The 21,570-nt window shown below is 40.4% G+C and overlaps 1 protein-coding gene across 4 annotated transcripts; it reads left to right on the top strand.

Moving 5' to 3' along the window:
- Positions 1 to 2,675: 2,675 nt before the first annotated feature.
- On the top strand, positions 2,676 to 20,877 carry SPDL1 (spindle apparatus coiled-coil protein 1). Of its 4 annotated transcripts, none has more exons than XM_054287864.1 (13): positions 2,676 to 2,711; positions 3,009 to 3,105; positions 4,249 to 4,296; positions 6,016 to 6,194; positions 8,248 to 8,424; positions 8,731 to 8,925; positions 9,218 to 9,367; positions 10,044 to 10,142; positions 10,953 to 11,063; positions 13,484 to 13,624; positions 15,101 to 15,210; positions 15,752 to 15,939; positions 17,115 to 17,672. In XM_054287864.1, exons 4-13 carry the CDS (start codon positions 6,036 to 6,038, stop codon positions 17,657 to 17,659), a joined length of 1,875 nt encoding a protein of 624 aa, XP_054143839.1. In that variant the 5' UTR covers positions 2,676 to 2,711; positions 3,009 to 3,105; positions 4,249 to 4,296; positions 6,016 to 6,035; the 3' UTR covers positions 17,660 to 17,672. The 4 variants fall into 4 exon arrangements, with proteins under 4 accessions (XP_054143839.1, XP_054143840.1, XP_054143838.1 ...); XM_054287865.1 differs by having other exon boundaries at positions 3,009 to 3,093; XM_054287866.1 differs by lacking the exon at positions 2,676 to 2,711 and adding an exon at positions 20,705 to 20,877 and having other exon boundaries at positions 2,776 to 3,105; positions 17,115 to 17,454.
- Positions 20,878 to 21,570: the final 693 nt, after the last annotated feature.

Here is a 21,570-nt window from a genome sequence, read left to right on the forward strand (position 1 = left end):
TTTACTTGCTGCAATTAATCCCTTGCTTATGTGGAGTTCTTGTCTGCTGGTAGAGAAGATCACGAACCATGGATTTCCATTTTACACAGGGTCAGCAGCGCACAGGTTTAATTAAGAGTGTTGACACAAAATGTCAATAAACACAAGTATACAAACTCCACACTTAGGAAACATCCAAGCTTCAGCAGCTACTGGATTTGTAGAATCTCTAAAGGGCAGTGGCTGTTGTTGGGGTTGGAAGCACGGAAACAGTTCCTAACAGTAAATTTATGGTTACAGTAGCAATCTAGGGACTGAAACATAACCAAAGCTGAAAAGAAACATGGAAAGTGACAGTCCTGTCGTGGATAAATAGGACTAAGGTATGTGTTTCCATAAAGCCATATTTACCACAAGCACTGGACACAATGACCTTGTCATTCTGTGTTTTTAAGTGAAGTCCAGCTTCAAAGCCAAGGAATGCTGGTGCATATCACAATCAGATATTGTAACCCAGGGGATGCTCCTGCAGCTCTCTGGCAAGATGCTCACTCCACCTGACAGATTGCTAACAGCTTGTTAGTGACCCCTGCCTGTATGTTCTATTCACAAGTTGTGAATATGGTCTGTAAAACTGTCCTTGTGATTGCCACTTCAGCAAGGGGAAGAGAACAGGTCTGAAGATAATGGATTATTTAAATAGTGAATTAGTTACTTGTAGGGGGATAGAATATAAGAAAATGAAGATAGTGTAAAAACTAATCTCACCCCTAAGGAGTTGCAGCTGGGTCAATTATCAAAGATCAGTTACAGGCCTGGCTTTAACAGGCCACAGCTGTAAGCAATGAGAAGAAGAGGCTATAAAAGAGTGGGGAACGGGAGTCAGCTGGTTATTTAGTAAAGAAGAAAGTCAGTGCTCTGAGGAGCTGCCTTCAAGAAAACACCAAGAAGGTATGAGGTTTCTGTGGTAAGGAGACAACAGTATGGAACCCCTGTAATAAGGTAGCAACAGTTATTTTGCATCTAAGCTCCTAATTCTGCTTTGAAGCATAAATGTAAAGTCTAAGCTGAGGAAAATATTATGGAGTTTGCTAAAATACTCCATGTTTTAAATATTAGCTATTATAGATGGCTGTGGAACCCAAGAGGGGGAAGAAGCAGCTATTTTAGCTCTTGGAATTTAGCACACTACAAGAGTGGAGTATTATACTAACACTTAGAATTTACAACTTATCTAGTTTTTTCCTGAGATGTGCTCACTCCCTGTCAGTGGAGTTACGTGGAGTTCTTAATTAAGTCACTCTTATCCTTATTTTAAAACAAGGAGGTTTAGCTGTGGGTATTTGGAGTGGTTAATCACAGTGAACACAGCAGAATCAGGATTAGAATAGGATTGTCTCATTTCCTGCCCCTGTTTTAATTAACTTGGTATTCTTGCCTGTCTAGACTATTCTGTATTTAATTTTTAATCCCATTTCTTCTGACAAAAGCTAGACTCCTATTTTGATGAAAAGGAAAGTAGAAGTAGCATGATTTTGATAGTAAGAGTGTTTTATTTACTCCCTCTGTCAATTTCCCTGTGAACTCTGCTTATTTTCCAAGCCCCTTTTTTCTTAGAACATCTATTTCTGTTCCAGTTGCTCCAAATAGGATTGTTATCCTTGTACCTACTTACAGCCTGTGGCTTGAATTTAACCTTTTAATCATTTATCATTTAACCATTACCTGATATTTTACTAAAGGTAGAATTTGCTATCACATGTTTATGTGCAGTGGCTTTGGTTAGAGATGTCGCATCTAGTAGAATAATAAGTACAAAAATATATTAATTTTGCAAAACCGATCAAAAATTTAATCACTACTTCAAAGATAAGAATTAGTAAGGTTTTCTTCTGGGGTAAAAAAAAACCCAAAAAACAAAAAAAAAAAAAAAAAAAAAAAAAAAACTTGTGCTTGGATTCCTGAACAGCCACGGTGAAACACTCCTGCTGATGATTTTTGGTCTTTGTGGATATCACTCAGGTCTTCACTGCTTAGGAAATCTGTGAATAGTGGACACTTTAACCCTATAAAATCCCTGCCTGGTACAGAAGTGAGGATGAGGAGACACTAAAGCAGGCTAGAGAGAAAATCAGGTTATTGACGGCTGTGCCACAAGCACTTAACCTGCCGTGCAGCTTGGACGGTGAAGCGGCACAGCAATGAGGGACAGGCTCGGCTGAGCAGGAGGAGGTGCCGTCCATCCCCTCAGGAATGGGGAGCTGAGGATCGCCATGAGGAACCAGAGGTGTGACAGCAAACAGCGGTTTGACAACTCACGAAAAGAAAAGTTACGGAATTCCTAACCACTGAGTGCTGTTGGCTTTGCTGAAACGCATAAATAGTGTGAAGTTGTGCTGGTCGGTGAGCCAGCCTTTCGCGTGTTACCACCCAGCTCCTACTTCAGGCAAAGTGGATGAAATAAAGCACAGAAATCGCTCTCCTCGCTGTGCGAATTGGCTACTGCGGTCAGGACAACGTTGTATTTAACATCAATAAGCGGAGCGGCCACGACCTTGCGGCAGTGAAGAGACAGAATCACCGCGGGCGCTGCGGGAGCCGCGGGCAGCACCCGCCCGCACTGGGCCCCTCAGGGCCGCCTTGTGCGGGAGGCGGGGCCGGAGCGGGCTCGGGAGGATCTCGCGAGACTTGGGCGGCGCCGCGGAGCCCGGTTTGAACGGCAGCAACGGCGGGTGCGGGGAGCTGGCAGCGAGCGAGGGCGGGCAGTGAAGGGGAGCGGGGATTGCTCTGTGTGGGGCCGCTGTAGTGCCGGCTGCCGGTTCCTGCAGCGGGTGGGGCCGTTGGCTGCCCCACGGCCCGCGGAGGAGCGAGGCGAGCCCGTTCGGGCCGTGCCGGGTGTGGGGGTCAGACCCTCCCCCGGCAGGAGGGGACAGCGGGGACATGGCGCTGGTGACACGCAGCGCTGCCAGAGCCGGCTCTGTGCTGGCACAACGATGAGGCTGTGGTGTGACATTTGTTATTCTCTGTAGTACCGGCCCTCCCCCGGAGCCTGTTTGTGGAAGGTGATCGGCTCCGGAAAGCTTTCAGCCTGAGTGTGCGGCGTGGAAGGTGCAGGTACGGGCTCGTGTAAGTAACTGGGTGGAGTGGTCGTGGGAATGCCTGGGTTAAGGGAGAAAAACCACCCTGGAGCTTGTGGTTCTGACAGGATCAGAAAATGTACAGGTGCTCCTGATCACAGAGTGCACTGGGTGCTCCTGATCACAAAATGCATTGGGTGCTTCTGACGGGATCAGGAGATAGGCAGCTGTTACGTGTGCCCCTGGAGAATAGGCGTTTAACACAGAACTGTGCTAGAGCGGGAGAAGAAAGCTGACCTGCCAGCAGACTGCCTTTTATCTCCTGCCCTGTTACTTTTATTAAGTAGACTTTAAATGGTTGAATAATCGAGGTGCATAGATTCTCTCATTAAATGTTTGGAGATATTTAGCTAAAAGTGAGTAACTCTTGTAACTCAGTAGAATAAATGAAGACTGATGGCTGTTATTTCCTCCCTCCTGCCTACTCACCTTGCTCCCCATTCAATTGATCTTAAAATGTTGTTTTCAGAGTAATTTATTTAGCCTCATGTATAATATTAAGTTGCTGGTAATTATTTCAGTGCACAGCTTCTTGAACAAAACTACCTGGCCTTGTTTGATTCATCCAGAATTGGCCAGGAGGAACTGAGGTTGGCTGTGCTCCAAAAGGCGTACTTGTTATTTTCCTTAAATAGTCAGCAGGAATGTGTGAATAAGAAAGCTATTTCTCTTTTCCTCCATGCTTCAGCTGTAAAATTAAGAGAAAAAACCTGTGCTTTTCCTTCTGTTGTATAGTAAATAATTTATTAAGAGCTCAAAGTTCTTGTATGTGAAACTGGAAGAGAAATGCAGAAGAGATTTAAGAAGTAGGAGAGAGTGGGACAAAAATCCCCCAAAAAAACCCATTAAAAATTACAAGTGTACCAGAAGAAAATTACCCTGGCCAAATTGCAGAGCATCCATCCTTTGACAGCATTGCCTGGTCTGACTGTTTCTAAACTGTCTGACAGCTGCCTAACTGAGATTTGAATAAGATTTGCATTTATGTGGGGGCTTAGCCTGTGATCTGCATGTTCATGAGGCAGCCAGCAGGGTTAAGCCTGTTCTGAAAAGGGACAGCTCTGAAGGGCTGTGCTGGCAGCTCAGACTCATCCAGACTAGACAACTGTTGCTTTTTTTTTTTCCTTTAAAGGTGGAGTGGAAGTGTAAGGTCAAGAGATACTTTAATGGGCTTCTGGAGGTGAGTTAAACATGTTATTTATTTAAGTTAGTAAACTAGGAGCTGCCAAATGGCTGTGTTGCCTCTATGGTATTGTCTGATCAGAAAATAAAGTTATTTTTAAAGTTCTGTTTATGTAAGTGAACAATGATTCATTCATCCTCTTTACTAGTGGAAATACATGCCAGATGTTGTTGCCTATGTTCTTGTATTGCTACACCTTGCCTTAAACACTTAATTATTAATTTCTGTGTGGTGTCGCTGTATTAGTTTAATGCTGATGAATCTCAAGTATTGGTATGCAAAATTCCTGTGCTTCACTGGCTTATTTTAGTGTAAGTGCAAAACTATTATTTGAGGCATTGCAGTGGTTAGAATTGAAAACTGAGGTTTCAAAGCCTGTCTGGATAAAGTCTCCTTGTATGTGTTAAACCAGGATGGATAGCAGCAAGTGAGGAGAAAATGCAAAAATCAGAATCTGATTGTTTCTGTTTTGTGCCTTGGAAAGGAATTGGCACAGTATGGGCACAATTACTTCTGCCTGTTAATGAAATCCTTTTCTATTAGGAGAAGCTGGGTAACTCCACTGGGGGTTATTCATGTTGAATAAAAGTTAGCAAAAAAAGAAGTGAAAGATGGATATTACAACATTCATAAGAGTTATGTGTGTGCCAGTAAGGAATGGCAACAAATAAATTGCTTCTGTGAGAACAAAAAGTAAGAGTCAGAGGTCTTCAATACAGAAGTACTTTAATTCTGAAATTTGTGTAAAAGTTGTGGGCCCTGGCTTTGAAAAATCAACTGCAGGATTTTTTTGTCTCCTTCTGTTATTTCCTCCTCTTGGCATATGTTGTTCAGAAGCCCAAGTTGCTTAGCATTTTCTGTCTTAATAGGATCTTTTTGCAGCAGGCTGATTTAGCAGATTTGGGAGCAAGCAGTCATACAAGCTTATGGTATTAATTTAACTTGATTTTAATTTTTTTAAATATTTGGTTTGTTGGATTTACTTTGACTAACTTTTTTGCAAAACTCACCTTCTGTCTTTCTTATTCTCTACAGTTAGAAAACGATTAATTTTCTGAAATGTGACAAGGAGATGATTATTTACCAACAAGTAAACTAAATTTTGAAAGACTCCATTAAGCACTTAAATAAATGCAAAGCCCTGTGTTAAAATCCATATATTTTAACAGGGCTTCTATTTTTGACTCTTCCCTTGCTTACCTTTTATCTGTTTCTCTATCCCACATAATGTTATTAGGAGTGCACTGTCTTGCTAAGGTAGCTGCCTATGCCAATCTAAAGTGTTATTTGTGTGCACAAGAAATGCTGGACTTAGTGGGGCTTGGTTTGTAATACAGAGAAAATAGCGGCAGCCAAGTGCATAGAAGTGTTTTTCTGAGGTTATTTAATTGTCTTGTACTTGGCAAGAGAGCTCTATCCTAAATTAACTCTGGTTGTGCTGTACAAAGAAAGGCTGGGTGCACAGGAGTGCTCTTGCTGCATGTTAGATAAAATCAAAAATAAGGCAATAACCAAGTTTATGAAGAAATAACTATTTCAGTTATTTTACTGTTCACAGGTCTGCTTGTGAACTTTTATTTGTATCTTGTATTGCAAAAATATACGGTTCTGTCCTGGTTAAAAAGGAAATCCAAGAACTTCTTTCAGATAACTACTCTTATCTGTAAAATGAATTTACTGCAATATATTCTTAAGTAATTTTTTTTTTCTTTGCAGGGTTGAATAAAAAAAGAAAAATGGAGGCAGAGACCATTTTAAGTCTTAAACAGCAACTCAAGGAAGCAGAGAACGAGCGAAGGAAGGCAGCACAGTATGGTTTGCATTTACTGGAGTCCCAAAGTGAGATTCAGAATCAGCTGGATCAAACACGCTCTGAATTGACTGAGAAAACTGAGGTGATGCCTGTTTTTTCTTCTCCAAGTTCAAAACCAGAACTTTGTTTTATTTTAACTGTTTTCTGAAAGGCACAGGTGTTTTACATGCCTTCTAGCATCTAGATTAATTTTAATAAACCTCTAAGTAGCTGTAGAGAGGACTTTTTTCTCAGCTGTAAGACATTGAGCATAATTGTATCTAACTAAGAGAGGGTTTCCTAGCTAATTATGCACCAAGTGTTCAGTATCATGTAGGACTAATTGCCTTTAATGTAAAATGAGCGCTAACTACTAAAGTAAATTTGCTTCAGAGCATGTTTTTCCTCTGTTTAGCAATCCATTTATGTATGCTCTCCCAGTCAACTTTATATCACTTAAAAGCTGTGCAAAGAATGCTAGCAGCAAGACTGTAAAATTGATTTCTTCTCTAGTAAAGGTTTCAAATTTTCCAAATACCCAAAGGTTCTGAACTTTTTAGCACATTTCTTTGCAGCTCAGAAGAAGGAGTAGTATAGTGCTAAGTTATAGAGGTATTACTTAGTTTTCTTTTTAGCAATTGTTCAAGAAAAATTCAGTTGGGAAAATCTCTTCCATTTTTCATAGATGCTTTAATGGTCATCTTTGTGTTCAGCCAACTTTGTGTTTCAGATAATTTATTTATCTTCAATTAGTCTGCTTCTGGTTGTGCATCATCCCTTCTCCTGGGATAGAGCTGAAAGGTTTGTTTTGTTGCAGCTGGAGGGTTGCAGCATCCTGCTGTTCTGAATGGACAGAATTTTTATTCTGGTCAGTTCACCATTAGTAAGTTTGGTGTGAGAGGCAGCTGAAGGCACAGGTTCCAAGGAAGCCAGGGCAGGATGATCCTGTCCTGCTGACCTGCACAGAGGGCAGGTACTGAGCTGTCAAGGTGCTCCCCGGGGTTGTGATCCTGTGTGGGAGGCTGGAGCCAGCTTCTGAGCCTGGCTGCTAACTTGGATTCCAGGGGTGGAGAGTAGGAATTGTGGGCCTTCATACGGTAGAATAACATTCTGTGGGAGCTGTGCTTACCCAAGAGGTTCTTCAGAGCTTTTGAATCTCTCTCTGGCTCTGCTCTGTGCACTCTGAGTCCAGTAATTCAAGGCAGTTCCTGTGAGCATGAGCGTGGGTTCTACCAGCAGGCACAAAAGCCTCTCAGAAGCTCTGTGTGCTGTTCTGCAGCAGTGTGCAGGCAGGCTCTTGCTGGGGTTTTGTTGTTCTTGGCTCTGGCCAAGCAGTGAGCTCCCAAACCTGTCCTGTGGCCAGTCTTTATCTTTGTGTTAAAGATTCTGCCCTTGTTTGAGTGCTAAGCCTGTCCTTGATAAGCTGTGTCTAGGCCACAGAGGTCGCTTTGATACCTGACAGCTTTCAGTTTTTTATTTAATTCTGTTTTGTGTCTCAAGAGTTAGGTTATTTTGAAAAGGAAAAAAAAAATCTGCATGTTTAGATTAATTTGGCTTCCTTCTTACCTTTTTTCCTTTCAAGATTCTCTTTTTCTTCTCCTTAATTGCTGCCTGAATGGAAGAGTAAAATGAAGCTGCCCTTCATAATTAACAAACATGCAATCAAGCGTAGAGAGAAGCTGTTTAAAAAATTATTCTTCAGTCTGGAAGAGTTGATGGGATTTATTATGAAACAGACAATTTAGCTGTCTTAAAAAAACTATTGAACTCAGCTGTTCTGCTTGATGGACTGTAGTAATTTTTAACATAACTGGGTTCTGTAGTGGTAGAAGGGGCGTATAAACTCGGGCTAAATTTATGACACTTGCAGAAAAGATACCTGCACCTTTCATGTTGGGTGCAAAGAAACACAGAGTTTCCATGAAGAAGAGAATATTTCACAATCAAATTATAAACACAGCATTTCTAAATCATAACATTTTAGAGCAGTTATTTTAATTTTTTATAACATGGATATTACAACTCTCTAATTGATACTCCCAACAAAAGACTAAATGAGCTACAAGCATCTTGGTTCTGAGCCTGTGCTTTTTCATAAATGCTTAAGGAACAGTGTGCAATTACATCTAGATTTATTAGTGTGTCATTTCTTTCAGAAATTTGAACAAGAGAAATACACACTCCAGAGAGAAATTGAACTCAAGAATCGAATGTTGGAAAGTTTGAATTTTGAGTGTGAGTCCCTTAAGCAACAGCAAAATGTGCAACTGGATAAACAGAAAGAACAACTTGACAGAGCCTATGGACAAGAAATCAGTGGCCTTAAAAACAAGGTTTGGTAACTAATATATAGCTAAAAAGTTGTTAATACCATTTTAGATACTATTTGCTTAACTTATAATTGCACTCTTACCTACCAAAAGAAATAATAAATAGCTACAATGTATAGTAGCTTGTTTGGTTGGTTTTTAAAAAATATCTGTGTAGTCACTTATGAATTACATTGAATTCCAATGTTTATTTTTAAAAGCTACTCATGTGTTTCCAAGACATTTTCTGTAATTGGAGCAGTCAGAAATACTGTGCTTTTGAAGAATTTATCATGAAATGATACTATGTAGTTATCAACTGTTTTTAAGTTGGAGAACCTGAAAGCAGAACTGGATGAAACCCGACTCTCAGAGAAACAACTGAGACAGAAAGTGGAGCATCAGAAGGAAATCATTGCTGCCAAATCAGAAGAACTGCACATGATGTCTGAGCGTGTCCATGAGACCATGTCCTCAGAAATGCTCAGCCTGCAGATAGAGCTCACTGAGCTCCAGAGTCAGAAGGTGTGTGAGTAGCTCTGCATTTGCACTGTAGCCTAGTTGAAGATGAAATTCTGCTTTTTTGCTCATTCCATTTTTAGGCGTGCTGCCTACAGTGCCATGTTAGGATTGGCTTTTATTCAGACAATGTGCACAGCAAAAAATGACAGCCTTAATAGCTAGGCTTTAATACCTTATCTTCAAGATAATATTTTGTATTAAAACTAATTACTACTAACAAATGGCTTTGGTTTACTTAGGCCTGTCTTTCAGTTGTTTTAAAAATTTTTCATTTCATGCTTTTTTGTTTGTTTAGGCCAGTGATGAAGAAAAGCTGAATGAGCTGCAGTGCAGCAAGGAGCAGTTGGAGCTCATGAACAGCAACCTACGGAACCAGCTGGAGCGGCTGCAGGGGGAGAAAGAGGAGAGGGAAAAAGAAGTTGTCTTTTACTGCAATGCATTAGAGGTCTTCTCTTTATTTTTATTCACAGTGGTAGATAAGCCCAAATTGCACAAGCTGTGTTTTGGTTTTTGGTGAAGGAGGAGATGTGAGAGAGGGGAAGGAGAAGGATAATGGTTGATCACATCTGGTGCTGCTTGGTGGTAAAAGCTCTCTGTTGGCCTTGTTTTGTTGCAGCTGCGAAGGGAGAGCCTTTGCATGGCGCTGTTCTGCCTCTTGGGGACCTTCTCACAGGTCACTGGCAGAATTCTCCTTTTTATTTCATGTTCCTGCTGAATGCCTTGGAGAATCTTGTACTGGGAAGTAGAGCTTTTGTCACTGATGAACACAGCTGGGAGTGATCTGGATATCATTAATCCAGTTGACAAACATCAAAGCTTACCCTTAAAGGCTTTTAGTTGGAATCTTGTCCTGAAGAATAAGTGGAATATTAAGTGTTCTAGTGACATGAAATGAATTTGTCTCGTAGTTACTAGAACTAAGAACTGTATGTGCAGTTAAGGACTAGAACTTTATGGTACATACTTTGTTACTAGAACTGTATGTGCAGTTAAGGACTTCAGTACAATAGAATCTCTGCTAAAGTATAGGAAATCAAAAAGAGTTAAAGCTATCTGATTAAATTTGTGTATGCAGTACATCAGATGCTTAAATGACTAATATCCTCTTTACTTTAATCTAGAAAGCTCATGAGGCTAATCAGGAGCTTCAGGTTCAGCTGGATCAAGCAGTGCAGCAATCTTTGGATCCTACAAGTAAAGGCAATTCTCTCTTTGCTGAGGTACAACTATGCAACAGATGCCTGAGAAGTATTTTCAGGTTTCTTTCTTATATTGCATTGAAAATATGGGAGTATCTGCACCTGATCTGGCTATCTCTATTCCTCAAATATGACTTCAGTGTTGATCTGACACATGGACAACCATTTGATGCTCTTTCTGTAATTCTGATAAGGAATTAGTAAATTTAATGGAATCACTTCAAGTTATCTGACTATCAAATCAAAAGTTGTGACTAAGGGTTTGTGATGGTTCTGTCTGCAGCTCTTGATTTTCAGTTTTGTTCAGCTGATAAATCCATCTTTAATGGCAGCATGAGAAATGTTAAGAGTTGCTGCTAAAAGCTGCTTTGCACACTTCTTGGAAATGTCTGGATGTTTGGGCTTTTTGGGAGGGTTTTGGAATTAGCTTTTGAGTAAGAGTTAAATGCAGAGGGAGCATTATGTTTCATGGCAGCATCCAGGGGATGGGTGAACTTGGGAAGAAGCTCAGATTATTTTAAATTGTTTGTTCTGTTTCTAGTAGACAAAACTATTCTACGCTGAAGCATATGCAATGTTACTTTATTTTGATAGCAAAAGAACAAAAGAAAAATCTGCTGCACTTCACTGACTGGGTTTCAGTGGCACTGTCTACTCACTTCTATCACAGGGCTAAGACAGTAGCCTGTTTTTTTCAAGTACTGTTGGTGGAAAAGCAGTGTTTGCAGACTAAACAGCAATTCCTGGGCAGCATGTCCTTATCAAACTGATCATCCAAGTGACAGCAAGTGTTGTGGTTTCCCAGTAATAATTGTTCACAATGTTCTGTAGGTGGAGGACCGTAGGGCAGAAATGGAACGGCAGCTGATCAGTGTGAAAGTAAAATATCAGTCCCTACAAAAACAGCATGCATTCAGTAGAGAACAATTGCAAAGAATGAAGGTAGGATGATTCCTGTAATACTCCAGGGTGTCTTTGGGTCTGATAAAGGAACTGCTTTAATGCACAGGCCAGGGGATTTGTTATCTTTAAAGTATAGTGCAGTAGTCTGGGGGGAGGGAAATGGGAGAAAAAGCAAGTGAGATGATGCTGTGCTGTTTGACTCCTATGAACCAGCAGCATCCACCTTACAGTGAAGGCACCATGTTTGCTCACTTTGGCAATAGTTGTTCAATGGATAAAAGTAAAACACAGCTCCTGTCAGTCAAACTAGCATTCAGTTTGTCTTGCTATTTGTTTTTTTTTTTGTCTTGTCCAATCCTTATACTCCACGAATCAAGTATTTGTACATTAAATGTGGTTGTTAGGAATGAGCATAAAGAAAAAGACAGGCTTTTACCACCCTCACACTGTAGGTGTTTGGGTTTTTCTACCTCTGTGTTGCTTTCTTGTCTTTGTGTTTTTTATTCTTGCTTTTCTTTATTTTTGGTGTAAGAATAAATCATAACTTTCATAACTCTAAGTTAAATAGGATGAGAGCCTGTTGGTTAATGTTGAGGACTAGTTAGCAGAAGCTGATTTACAGGATAATGTCAAGGGGATGCTGCAGAGCTGCCAACTCCTTTCATGTTGGTCTCAAGTTTTTTTTCAATGCTAAAGTGGATCCTTTCATTTTGGTCAACTGCTTGGTCATGCAGTTTGAGGAGAGTGCTTAAACATCAAGGGTGATTATGATGAGTTGCACTGAAGGTTTGTATTAGCTAGATTTTGTGGAGTAGGTTGAAAATAGTTTAAACAATTGGTCTTAAATGGTCTTAAAGGAGAAGAAGAACCCTACTGATACAGCAGAGATTTGAATGAGGACAGTCTGGGTAGGATCAGTTGCTTTGGAAATTTTCTTTGTGATATGGGGTGAGTCAGTCATACTGATTGAATGGTGTAAGAAACACACCTAATACTGAAAGTACCAAAAATGGAGATAAACTGGTAGCCCTGTACTCATTGCTTTCATTTGGAATTTTCTAATTTTTTTAGAAAATGATGAGTGGTTTGTTAGGACAGCTGTTTTGCTTAAGCTGCTGTCGTAAATCCCTGTTAGCCTCCTCTCTGTGTTGTGCTGCACTGAGATGCTGCTAGTTAAAGCTCAATCTGAGTTTAGCTGATCTCTCCACTCAAAGCTGCTTACCCCACAGGAGAGGTAACTGCTGTTGCATTTTTAGTTGAAGAATCTCACTTTGTGGTAATGACTGGTAAATCCTGAGGATCTGACTCCTGAACAGAATGTACACAGCACTCCTGGGAAAGCTTTGCCACCTCTAGTGTATTTTTCCTAGTCCAGAGCATCCTTTGCAGTTTCTTTAAGCTCCTTGTTATGTAGATCAGCTGCAATTTGCGTTTCTGACAGTTAGCAGGAGGGCTTTTAAGGGAAAAGGGAAAAAGGTTGGGTGTCTGTGCTTGGGAGCTGTGAGGATAGTTTTAGTCAGTCAGTGAGGTGGAGTTTACAGTTTTGCCTCCCTTACATCCTGTGGAAGCTCTGAGGAGATGATAGAATCTTTCATTAGCTCTACTTTGTGCGCAGAATCATCAATACCCTTTAGTTGACATAAGAGATTCTATAGGGTAAATGCTTGTCTTGCTTTCCCTCTGTAATCTCATTTTTTCACTTGATCCTTTCCCTGTGATTTCTCCCAGTATTACCTTATCCATACTGACTAGACTGATAAAAATGCCTCAGTTTTCACTAACACCTTGTGAAGTCTTTCATTTATTGTTTCTTGTTGAAGTGTCTGATGTATTAAATGTATTTAAGTGTTGAATGTATTAAGGCCTTTGTACTTCAATTTTACTAACACCAACAGAAATATTGCTGTAAATGTAAGATTTTTATTACTTCTCCTTTATAGTGACAGAGGGTGTTCTTTTGCCTCAAAGGAGGTATTCCATTAGAGAAGCAGAAAGAAAAAAATGAAATTCTTGGGTTAATATTGTGAAAGGCAAACATGGTGGTGTTATAACTGAAAAAAGGGGGATTAAGCTTGTGGGTTTTCCTGAGTGAGTTCTCAAGGTGCATTTCAGCTCTGACAAGTCAGCCTGGACTGAGAGTGGCTTCTGGCTGGCTTGGTGCTGATGGTAAATGCTGTGTGTGCCCTTGGCAGTGTTTGTGTGCTCCTCAGCCAGCACAGAGGTGAGTGGGACACCCCAGGGCTGCACTGCTCACTGAGATCTCAGCTCTCCTCTGCCTTGGGCTGTCTGTGCTGATAATTGCTGGGGTTGTGTCATGGAGACTGACTTCAAGCCCCCAGTGCCCTTCTGTATTCAGGTTTAGAATTACAAGGCTGGAGTGACCAATTTTGTGTAAAAGGCTGGGATTTTCAGCCCCTAATCCCAGTGCTTGATGTAAATAGTTTTTTCCTCTTTTCCAGCTGCAGATGGCTACACTGCTGCAGCTGAAAGGCTCCCAGGCAGAATTTGATCAGCTGGAGCGTTTACAATCCATGGTAGAGCAAAAGAATGGTGAAATAGAAGATCTTCTTATGAAAGTGAGGCAGCTAGAAAAATTTAAGGTATGTGGTTTTTAATTAAGTAGAAAGTTATAATTGGAAGTTAAAACATGAAAACAAGAATTATGAGAACTATCTGAAGTCCATGCTCAGGTTTAAGAAGGTATCCAAAAGCTGATTCATATCTTTATTTGACTTGAATTGCATTTTGCAGCTGGAGAATATTAGACTCCTCAAGTGCAGAGAAGCAGAAAATTATAGCCCACTCAACACCTGGGTTGAAGAAACAATTTTTGTCCTGTGTGAAGCACCTTCAGATCGTTTCTAGTTACTTGGTCAGAGCTCACTGAGCTGTGCCATGCAATTTTTCCCTGGGAAGGTGCACTCATTTGGCACTTGTACTGTGTGTGCTTAGGCTTCAGCCTTTGGTGCCTCAGCTCTATTGAATTTCCTGGATATTTATTTTCTTGATGTGTCTCAACTTTGCAGCTGAAGCATGCTCTTTTCTAGCAGAACTGAAGTGCTGAATTATCCTTGTAAAGCAGTTTTTTCAGTCCTCTTATGCAACTTGAAAAAATCCTCTCAGTATTTTGAAAAGTGAGAAACACATGAGGATTTCTGTATACACCAGTGTACTACTGATGTTTGTGTGTTTCCAGAGTGGAAAACTGCAGCCTTTCTTAATTTTGGCATGTTTCTGGACTTCTTTGGCCCTTCTTTATCAGAGCTTTGGAATGCAAACTGAGATGTATTTGTTTGTGCAGTAGAACTGTGCTTTCCAGGGTAGCCTCCTGTATTCTGTATTTAACCCAATAACCTGGTGTGAAGGCAGGCTTAACCCATTTTAGCAATAACTGAGGAAGCCTGATTGTTTTATCAGTTTTGTCATGTTTAAGCTTGATCTGTGCTTATTTCTGTCTCTAGTAAATAAGTAGTGTTGGGAAAAAGAATGATTGATTCCAATAACCACCAAAAGTATCTGTAGGCAGTGACTGACAGAGGCCTGGGAGGTCTCTGGGACAGAATTAAATTTGAGAACTGCTTGTTCAGAAAAAAATCACCAAGCAAAACCCCCAGTGTCACATTTTATAATATGTTGCTTTTTACTATAAAGCAACTTCCTCATCTGAGATACATATTTGATTTTGACTGTTGATGAGCATGGCTGATATTCCTCTGGGGTCCAGCTGCTGAGCCTAGAAATAAATGCTGAGGAAAATTCCCTGTGGATTAACTAAATACCCTGTATTTTCAAGTAAAAAAACAGCACAGCTTTCTTCTTGCAAACCTTCTGGAGTTGAGATAACTCACTTTTTTCCCTTTTGTTCAGTGAATGAGAGAGAGCTGTCAGTTTTAGTGCTATTTGACATCTGTAACAAATGAGAGAGTACTCAGAGCAGCTGAGTTTTATCATCTGTGTTTAAATCTCTCTATGATGAGGCTTCACCATCAAAATGCATAGAAAATGTCCCCTAAGAACTAAGCTAATGTGCTTCTGAAAGGTCACTGCCTGACAAGCTGACACTTGTTCTTTATCAGAGTTTATATGAGAATATGGAGGAGTCCAGACCCGCTAATGGAGCGAAAGGAAGTGACTCTGAGAATGGTTACTATGCAGATTTACTGCAAATTAAACTTGACAACTCAAAGTAAGTGATTCCAGCCTGAGGTTGTGGCAGGGTTATCTTCTAGGTACTTGTTTTTATCCTCCCTTTTTTGTTACTGTTGTATTTTACACCCATGTGCAAATGGGTTTTGTTCCTGTTGGATTTTCTAATGCTGTGGAACCAACCTGACTTCATTATAGGACTGAGAGTTGGTTTTTGTAGTTTCATTTATGTTTTAAAAGATAACAGCAGAAATACTGTTTATGATTATTGCTTTCTTAGAAATGTTGTTACTACTCCTAGAGATACAGGGCAGTTGAGACCTTGAATAAATTAAAAGTTAATCTCTAAGGGAACTGTATGAAAAGCCTAAATCTTTAGGTTATGTATGTTTATTTCTCTTACAAAAAGTGAGATAATAATAGTCAAAATGTTTCATAGGACAAAAAAGCTTGATTTTTCATGCTGATGTAGAATTACCAATTTAAGGTGAAGTTCAGTGCTTAGTTGTTGCTTTACTAAAAGGAAAAAAAAACCCAAACTAATCCGTGTGACTGATCTTATAATTTTCCTCCCATCCCAGCAAGGAAACTGAAACACTGAAAAATGAGCTATCCCTGCAGAGAATGAAAGCTCTGTATGAGAGCCAGAGGGTCCTGGAATTTGAAAGGAAGCTCTTCACAAATGAGAGGCATTTGCAGGCTTGTCAGAGTGAGAATATGAACCTGAGGGTTATGCTGGATGAGCTGAAAATGAAATATGAACCTGAAGGTAACAACTTCTTTTCTGTCAGGGAAACTATAAATTTCTGATTTTCTCAGCCTTTAGAAATGGAATGACATTAAACAGGAAGACATTGTTTTAGTTCCAGAATTCAATGCTTAAATAGTTGCTGACTTTCTGAAATAACCTGATCCAAAATCCGCTGAGATGAAATAGAAAAGCCCTGCCTTGCTCAAGACCTCACTTGAATATGTGAGCACTGACTGGAGAAGACCAAAGAATGCAGTTCTGCTGTTAAAAATGGCAGTTCAGGGGCTTTGTAGAGCACAGGTAGATAACCAGACTCAAGTGGGTGGGATCAAATCTCAGGTGTTTCCCATAATAATTCCCATAAATAGTGTCTTTGTGGTGGTGATGAGAATCCTCAGCTCTCTGGGTGTAGGCAGCTGATGGGAGCTTTGGAATAAGGTGCAAAGCATTTACAGTTTAGCAGCTCAAGTTAATATGGATTAAATTTTGGCTAGAGAGACCCACCTGACAAACAGCTAATACCTGAGTATGGGCAAAGCAAGGGAACTGTGGAGGAAGAGGATTCTATTTAAATTGAGAGCAAATTAAGGTGAGATATTAGGAAGAAACTTCCCTGAGAGGGGGTGAGGTCCTGGCACGGGATTTTGTGGCTGCCCCTGGATCCCTGGCAGTGTCCAGGCCAGTCTGGATGGGGCTTGCAGCAGCCTGGGATGGTGGAAGGTGTCCCTGCCCCTGGGGGTGGGACTGAGATGGGCTTTAAGATCCTTCCAACTTAAACCATTCTGGGATTCCGTGAACAGGGAACCAGATAGGAAAGTTGTTTTTGTCCACACCCAAAGGATTTACCTTTAAAATGTTATTTATGGAAGCTTACCTCAGCAACCTGCAGTTCAGAGCATTTGATTTAAAGCCTTGGTGAAAAGACAGAGTGGAGGAGGAGAAAGATGTCTCTTTTTCAAGCGAACTTCTGCTGGAATGATCAGATTATATGAAGAACCATTCTTATAAGGGTATTAAAATTGCCTATTAAGTTATATATATAAATATATATCTAATTATACATTGTCTATTAAGAATTATTCCAAGCCCTTTAGTCATGTGAAATATTCTTACTTTTATTGTGAATGTGTTGGGGGACAAGTTATCTCCAGCTTCTTGTTTGTACAAAAAGCATATTCCATTTTTTCCTTTAGAATTACTTAAAGGTTCTAAAATTAAAAAGAAGAGGGAGAGAATTCCAGTGAATGCGGCTTGTGAATACTTTGACAGCCAAAATACTCCAGTGAAAGAAACTGCTCTCACTCAATTGCCAAGTAAGGAAGGGAAAAAGATGAGTACCAAGACCCTGGAGCAAAGTGACGCTTCTCCAAAAAAACAGCCTGTCCAAGCATCCCCACTGCACACAGCTCTGCAGGCAATAAGAAACATTGTTGAACCTGAAAGAAAAAGAGTTAAAATTCAGGATGAGAATCATGTCACCTTTACTTCGAGTAGCAGAAGTGGAAACAATTCCTCAGCTCCAGCTGTCCCCAGGTCAGTGTCAGCTTCTGTCTCTGCTCCAGGCCCTCAGCACAGAGCTGCATCTCTTTTCTTTCGCTGCATGAACTGTGCTCTGCACTGCTTTATCTATTTCCTCAGTGTTGCATGCAGTGTCATCCCTCAGCTCCGGCTGCCCACGCTCAGCCTCTCGCTCCCTTTTAGAAGGACTAAAGCACTGACTAATAGAAAAGACTCTTGAAACAGTCTCTGAAATAACTTTCCTATTGAAGACATTTAAGGTGTGCAGGTAGCATGACAGCTCACTTGGTTTGCTCCAGCATCAGAAGCTTTGTGTTCTTGGTGCCCTCAGAACTGCCCCTCAGCTGTGTTACAGCTCAAGGTAATAAAGGCAGCTGGAAGCATGCTTCACTTTCATGCCTAATTTCAGCCCCCAGCAACTTCCAGATTTAGCTAAAAGCCTAGAAAATATTTAAGTAATTCTTCACCTGAATTGTGTTAACTTTCATTGTACAAGATAATAGAGAATTAATGAGCTGTCTGTGTTGTCAGACAAATCAAATGCATGGTCTGGATGTACAATTGCTGGAAACACAACTGCCAAATTAAGATGAGATTTTTCTCCTGAACTGAGAATTGAAGTTACTTTTTGCTAGGTGGTAAAGTAACTGAAAAACAGTCATTATCTCCAGCTTTTTTATCCTGGTGAAAACAATGCTGACTTTGATTTTCTACTTTTTCAACTAATGCCTTTTGTATTCTCTTCATACTCTTTGTAAACACATACTTTGTAAACAGTGAGTGTTTGGGGGTAGAAAAAAAGTCTAGGCTAGTTCAGAGGTTTTGGGCTTGCAACTTGCTAATATCTCCTGGAAGAAACAGCCAATGTTAATGGCATTCAGGGTAATTGGATTGATGCTTTGGCTCTTAGGTTGCATGGAGGTAATTAACAGTCTTAAAGTAGCCAAACACTGCAGTCATCTTAAACTGTGGGGAAAATATGGCAGAAACAGTAGTTTTAGCAGTTGTGTTAAAATGTGGGATTGTTAGTGAGGAGGGAAGATCAGGAAGGTCAGATGTGGATGAAATGGAGAGGAAGGATTTGGAATAATTCAGTAATGGTGTTGGGGTTTGATAATGTTCTCTACACATAATGGAACAGGCAGAATGTAACCTGATATCAAAAGGTTAACTTACCTCTTCATATTGCTTTGGGAAAAGAAGATATAATGGCTGCTTACAGGAAACTGTTGGAAATAGTTTATGGGAACTGAAGGGGGAACCTACTGGAGAGAGGGTGAGGAGTGGAAATTGTTTATGGAGTTGATGCTGGAAAGCAGAGAGAGTAGAAAAAGTGGAAGAGGAAGGTGAAACCATAGTTCAGAGGGAGGTTTCTAATCCTAATCTTGTACCCATTGCTGTTGGTTCAAATAAGGAACAAAAGATGGAAAATATTAGAAAAATAAAAACCACAAACACACTTAAGCTGCCACAAAACTTCGTAGAAGCTGTTATGCTTTTTTTGGTGATAGGATGAGCCTGTAAAAGGCAAATCCAGGCAGAAAGTTGTTTGTTTCTAATTATGTTAATGAACTACTAAAACCTCAGGTCATGATATTAAGCTAGCATCAAGGATTTATTTACCCCTGATCTGCTATGATGTGCTATAAAATAGGAAGACATGTTGAAATCTGAGTAGTTGAGAAGCTGGATTTCTGTTCTCCACTGAAAGAATCTCTGGGCTGTTCTGTGATGGATGTGGCTGAACCTTGGGCACAGAAAATAGTGGCAAATTGATCAGGAGTGGGGACCTGAACAGGGAGAGTTTGTGGGAGGAAAATATGAGAGTGGATAATTGTCAGTGTTTGACCTTGTGTCAACTAAAATGTGATGCTGCAGCTGAAAGGCTGTTGTGCTCTCTGGGGGTTGGTTTTGTGCCTGGAATAGTTTTTCTGCAGTAATTAGTGGAGCTCTGACATTGGCCCATGAATTGTGAGAGAACAGAGCCGCTTTAGCTGTGAAAGGGCTGCAAACTGAATTTCTAGAAAGTGGGGTTGAATTTGTCATCTCAGCCAGGGAGGCAATGAGGAAGTGGTCAGATGTGATCTGGGTGTGCTTGTGGAGGTGACAAACTACCTTGTGTCAAGAGACTTTCTTGCTGAGGAGGTTTCAGCAGGTACAGCTGGAGAATCTCAGCCAACAGCTGTGTGTGCAGGGCACCTCTGTCCTTCCAGAGGGCTCCAGCCAGCTCTGGAGTAGCTCATTAGGGGGTGACACTGATCAGGTTCTGATATGAGAGTGTTGAGACTACAGATTTAAGTATTCAGGTGGTGATTATTACTTCTCAATGCATACTGGAGTTCTGGCCATGCAAAGGTTATGTGCAGTGATATCTTTTGTTTGGCCAACTAACTGGTCAATAGAAAGGTATATTTCTCTATTGAAATGCTTTTCTTCCCTTCCTAAACTGAAATAACAAACTCTAGCCCTTGCTGCACAGTTTATATTGCTTTGAGATTTGAGGTTGTTTGCCTGAGTTTGATCTAAAGAAGAACTTGAATGTCTAAGAGTTTATTTGCTCCCTTAAATTTAGTTGGATTACACACACCAAATCTACTTCACTTGGGCTATGTCCTATTGCCTGTACTGCTCAGCAGGAGATCTGGATACACTAATAATATACACTAATAATACTCTTTGGGGTTTTAGGCAATGAGACAGTTTTATCTCCATTTACATTCATAGCAGAATTAAAACATGTCAGTAGACAAATTATATCATTCAGAGCCTGAAAATAAATCTTCCTCCAACTGAAGATATTCAAGCACTAAGCTGAAGGCCACAGTAGTGTAGAATGAGGTTGAAAGGAGCATGTTATTTTAAGGGTAGGTTTTTGGTGGTGTAGAAGCAAGAAGCTTGATTTCATCCCAATTGTTTGATGTTGCTCAGACTTTTCACCTGGAGTTGTTCGTTTGGGGACTGGATCTCCTTTCTGTGCAGGACACAGTCACTGGTGTTTCTGAAGGCTGGTCTCAGCCACTTCACCTTTTCAATAACCTTTCTTACCAAACAGTTCAGCAGCTGTGGAGAGGAGGCTTTAAGTGATGAAATGTGATAGAGAAATACTTTGGTTTAGTCTCATTTTCTTCTTAAACTGTGCTTGCTCTGTCTCTGTACATGGATGATCTTGTTTACCAGCTGGCTTGTTGATTTTGCCTAAAATTCTTCTTTTATTCCTGGTTTATATTAACTAAATATGTATTTAGAATGGTTGCTTTGCCTATAGGTTAACAGCTGAATCCAGATTTGAAACTACAGAAGAAGATAAGAGAGAAACTAAAATCTCAACAGAGAAGAAAACCCAGAAGAAAAAACATTCCACACTGTATGTATCTTCCAAGGCAAGTTGTGAAACTCAGTGTGCTCAGCAGTGAGTCACTGCTCAGGGACCCTGGGCACTCTGGGAACTCTCTCTCATCAGTGCACAGGTTTTTAACTTGAATTTCTCTGCCTGCTGTTATGGGGGTGTGATTGCCTGGCAGAGCTGCGCTTCTGATGCCTTCCCTGAGGCACCTCTGGTGTTCCCTTGACCCCAAGTGTGGCCTGTTCCCCACTCCTGGCAGAGTCTCCAAACACATCCATTGCTTTCTTTGAAGCACAGGGCTGTTGTGGAGGAGAAGTTCTGGCTAACAGAGGTTTTATTATATGGTAAGGCAGACTAGACAGGGTTGATGGAGAACTCAACTAAGTGATGTGCTCCTAATTTTTTTCCACTTTCCAGATTCAGATTTCTTCATATTTTTCCTCCTAATGTATTAGTTTTCAACTTTAAGGCTGACCTATTTACGAAAGTGCATGTGAATCATTCCGTGTGTTTTGTTGGTCAGTGTTTGAAATTCTATGGATTCTTGTATTTGTACTATTAAATGAAATAAAGGTTTATTTCTTTCTTTATAAAATGTAGCCTGTATTGTATTTGAGAAGAAACATGTATCCATTTTTTAAATGAAGGTGATGTCTTTTGTAGAACTTTTTGTTAAAAAAAAAAGTACCTCAATAAATGATAAGAATGTGTAATGCAGGTGCTGTGTGTCATGTTTTTAGGAGACAATTCTGTAACTTCCTGAAGCTCATGAAGAAAATTTCTGAGGA

This window comes from Melozone crissalis, unplaced genomic scaffold (assembly GCF_028551555.1).
Source record: "Melozone crissalis strain CALT ecotype California unplaced genomic scaffold, PUWL_Pcris_2 ptg000061l_1, whole genome shotgun sequence".
Taxonomy (NCBI): domain Eukaryota; kingdom Metazoa; phylum Chordata; class Aves; order Passeriformes; family Passerellidae; genus Melozone; species Melozone crissalis.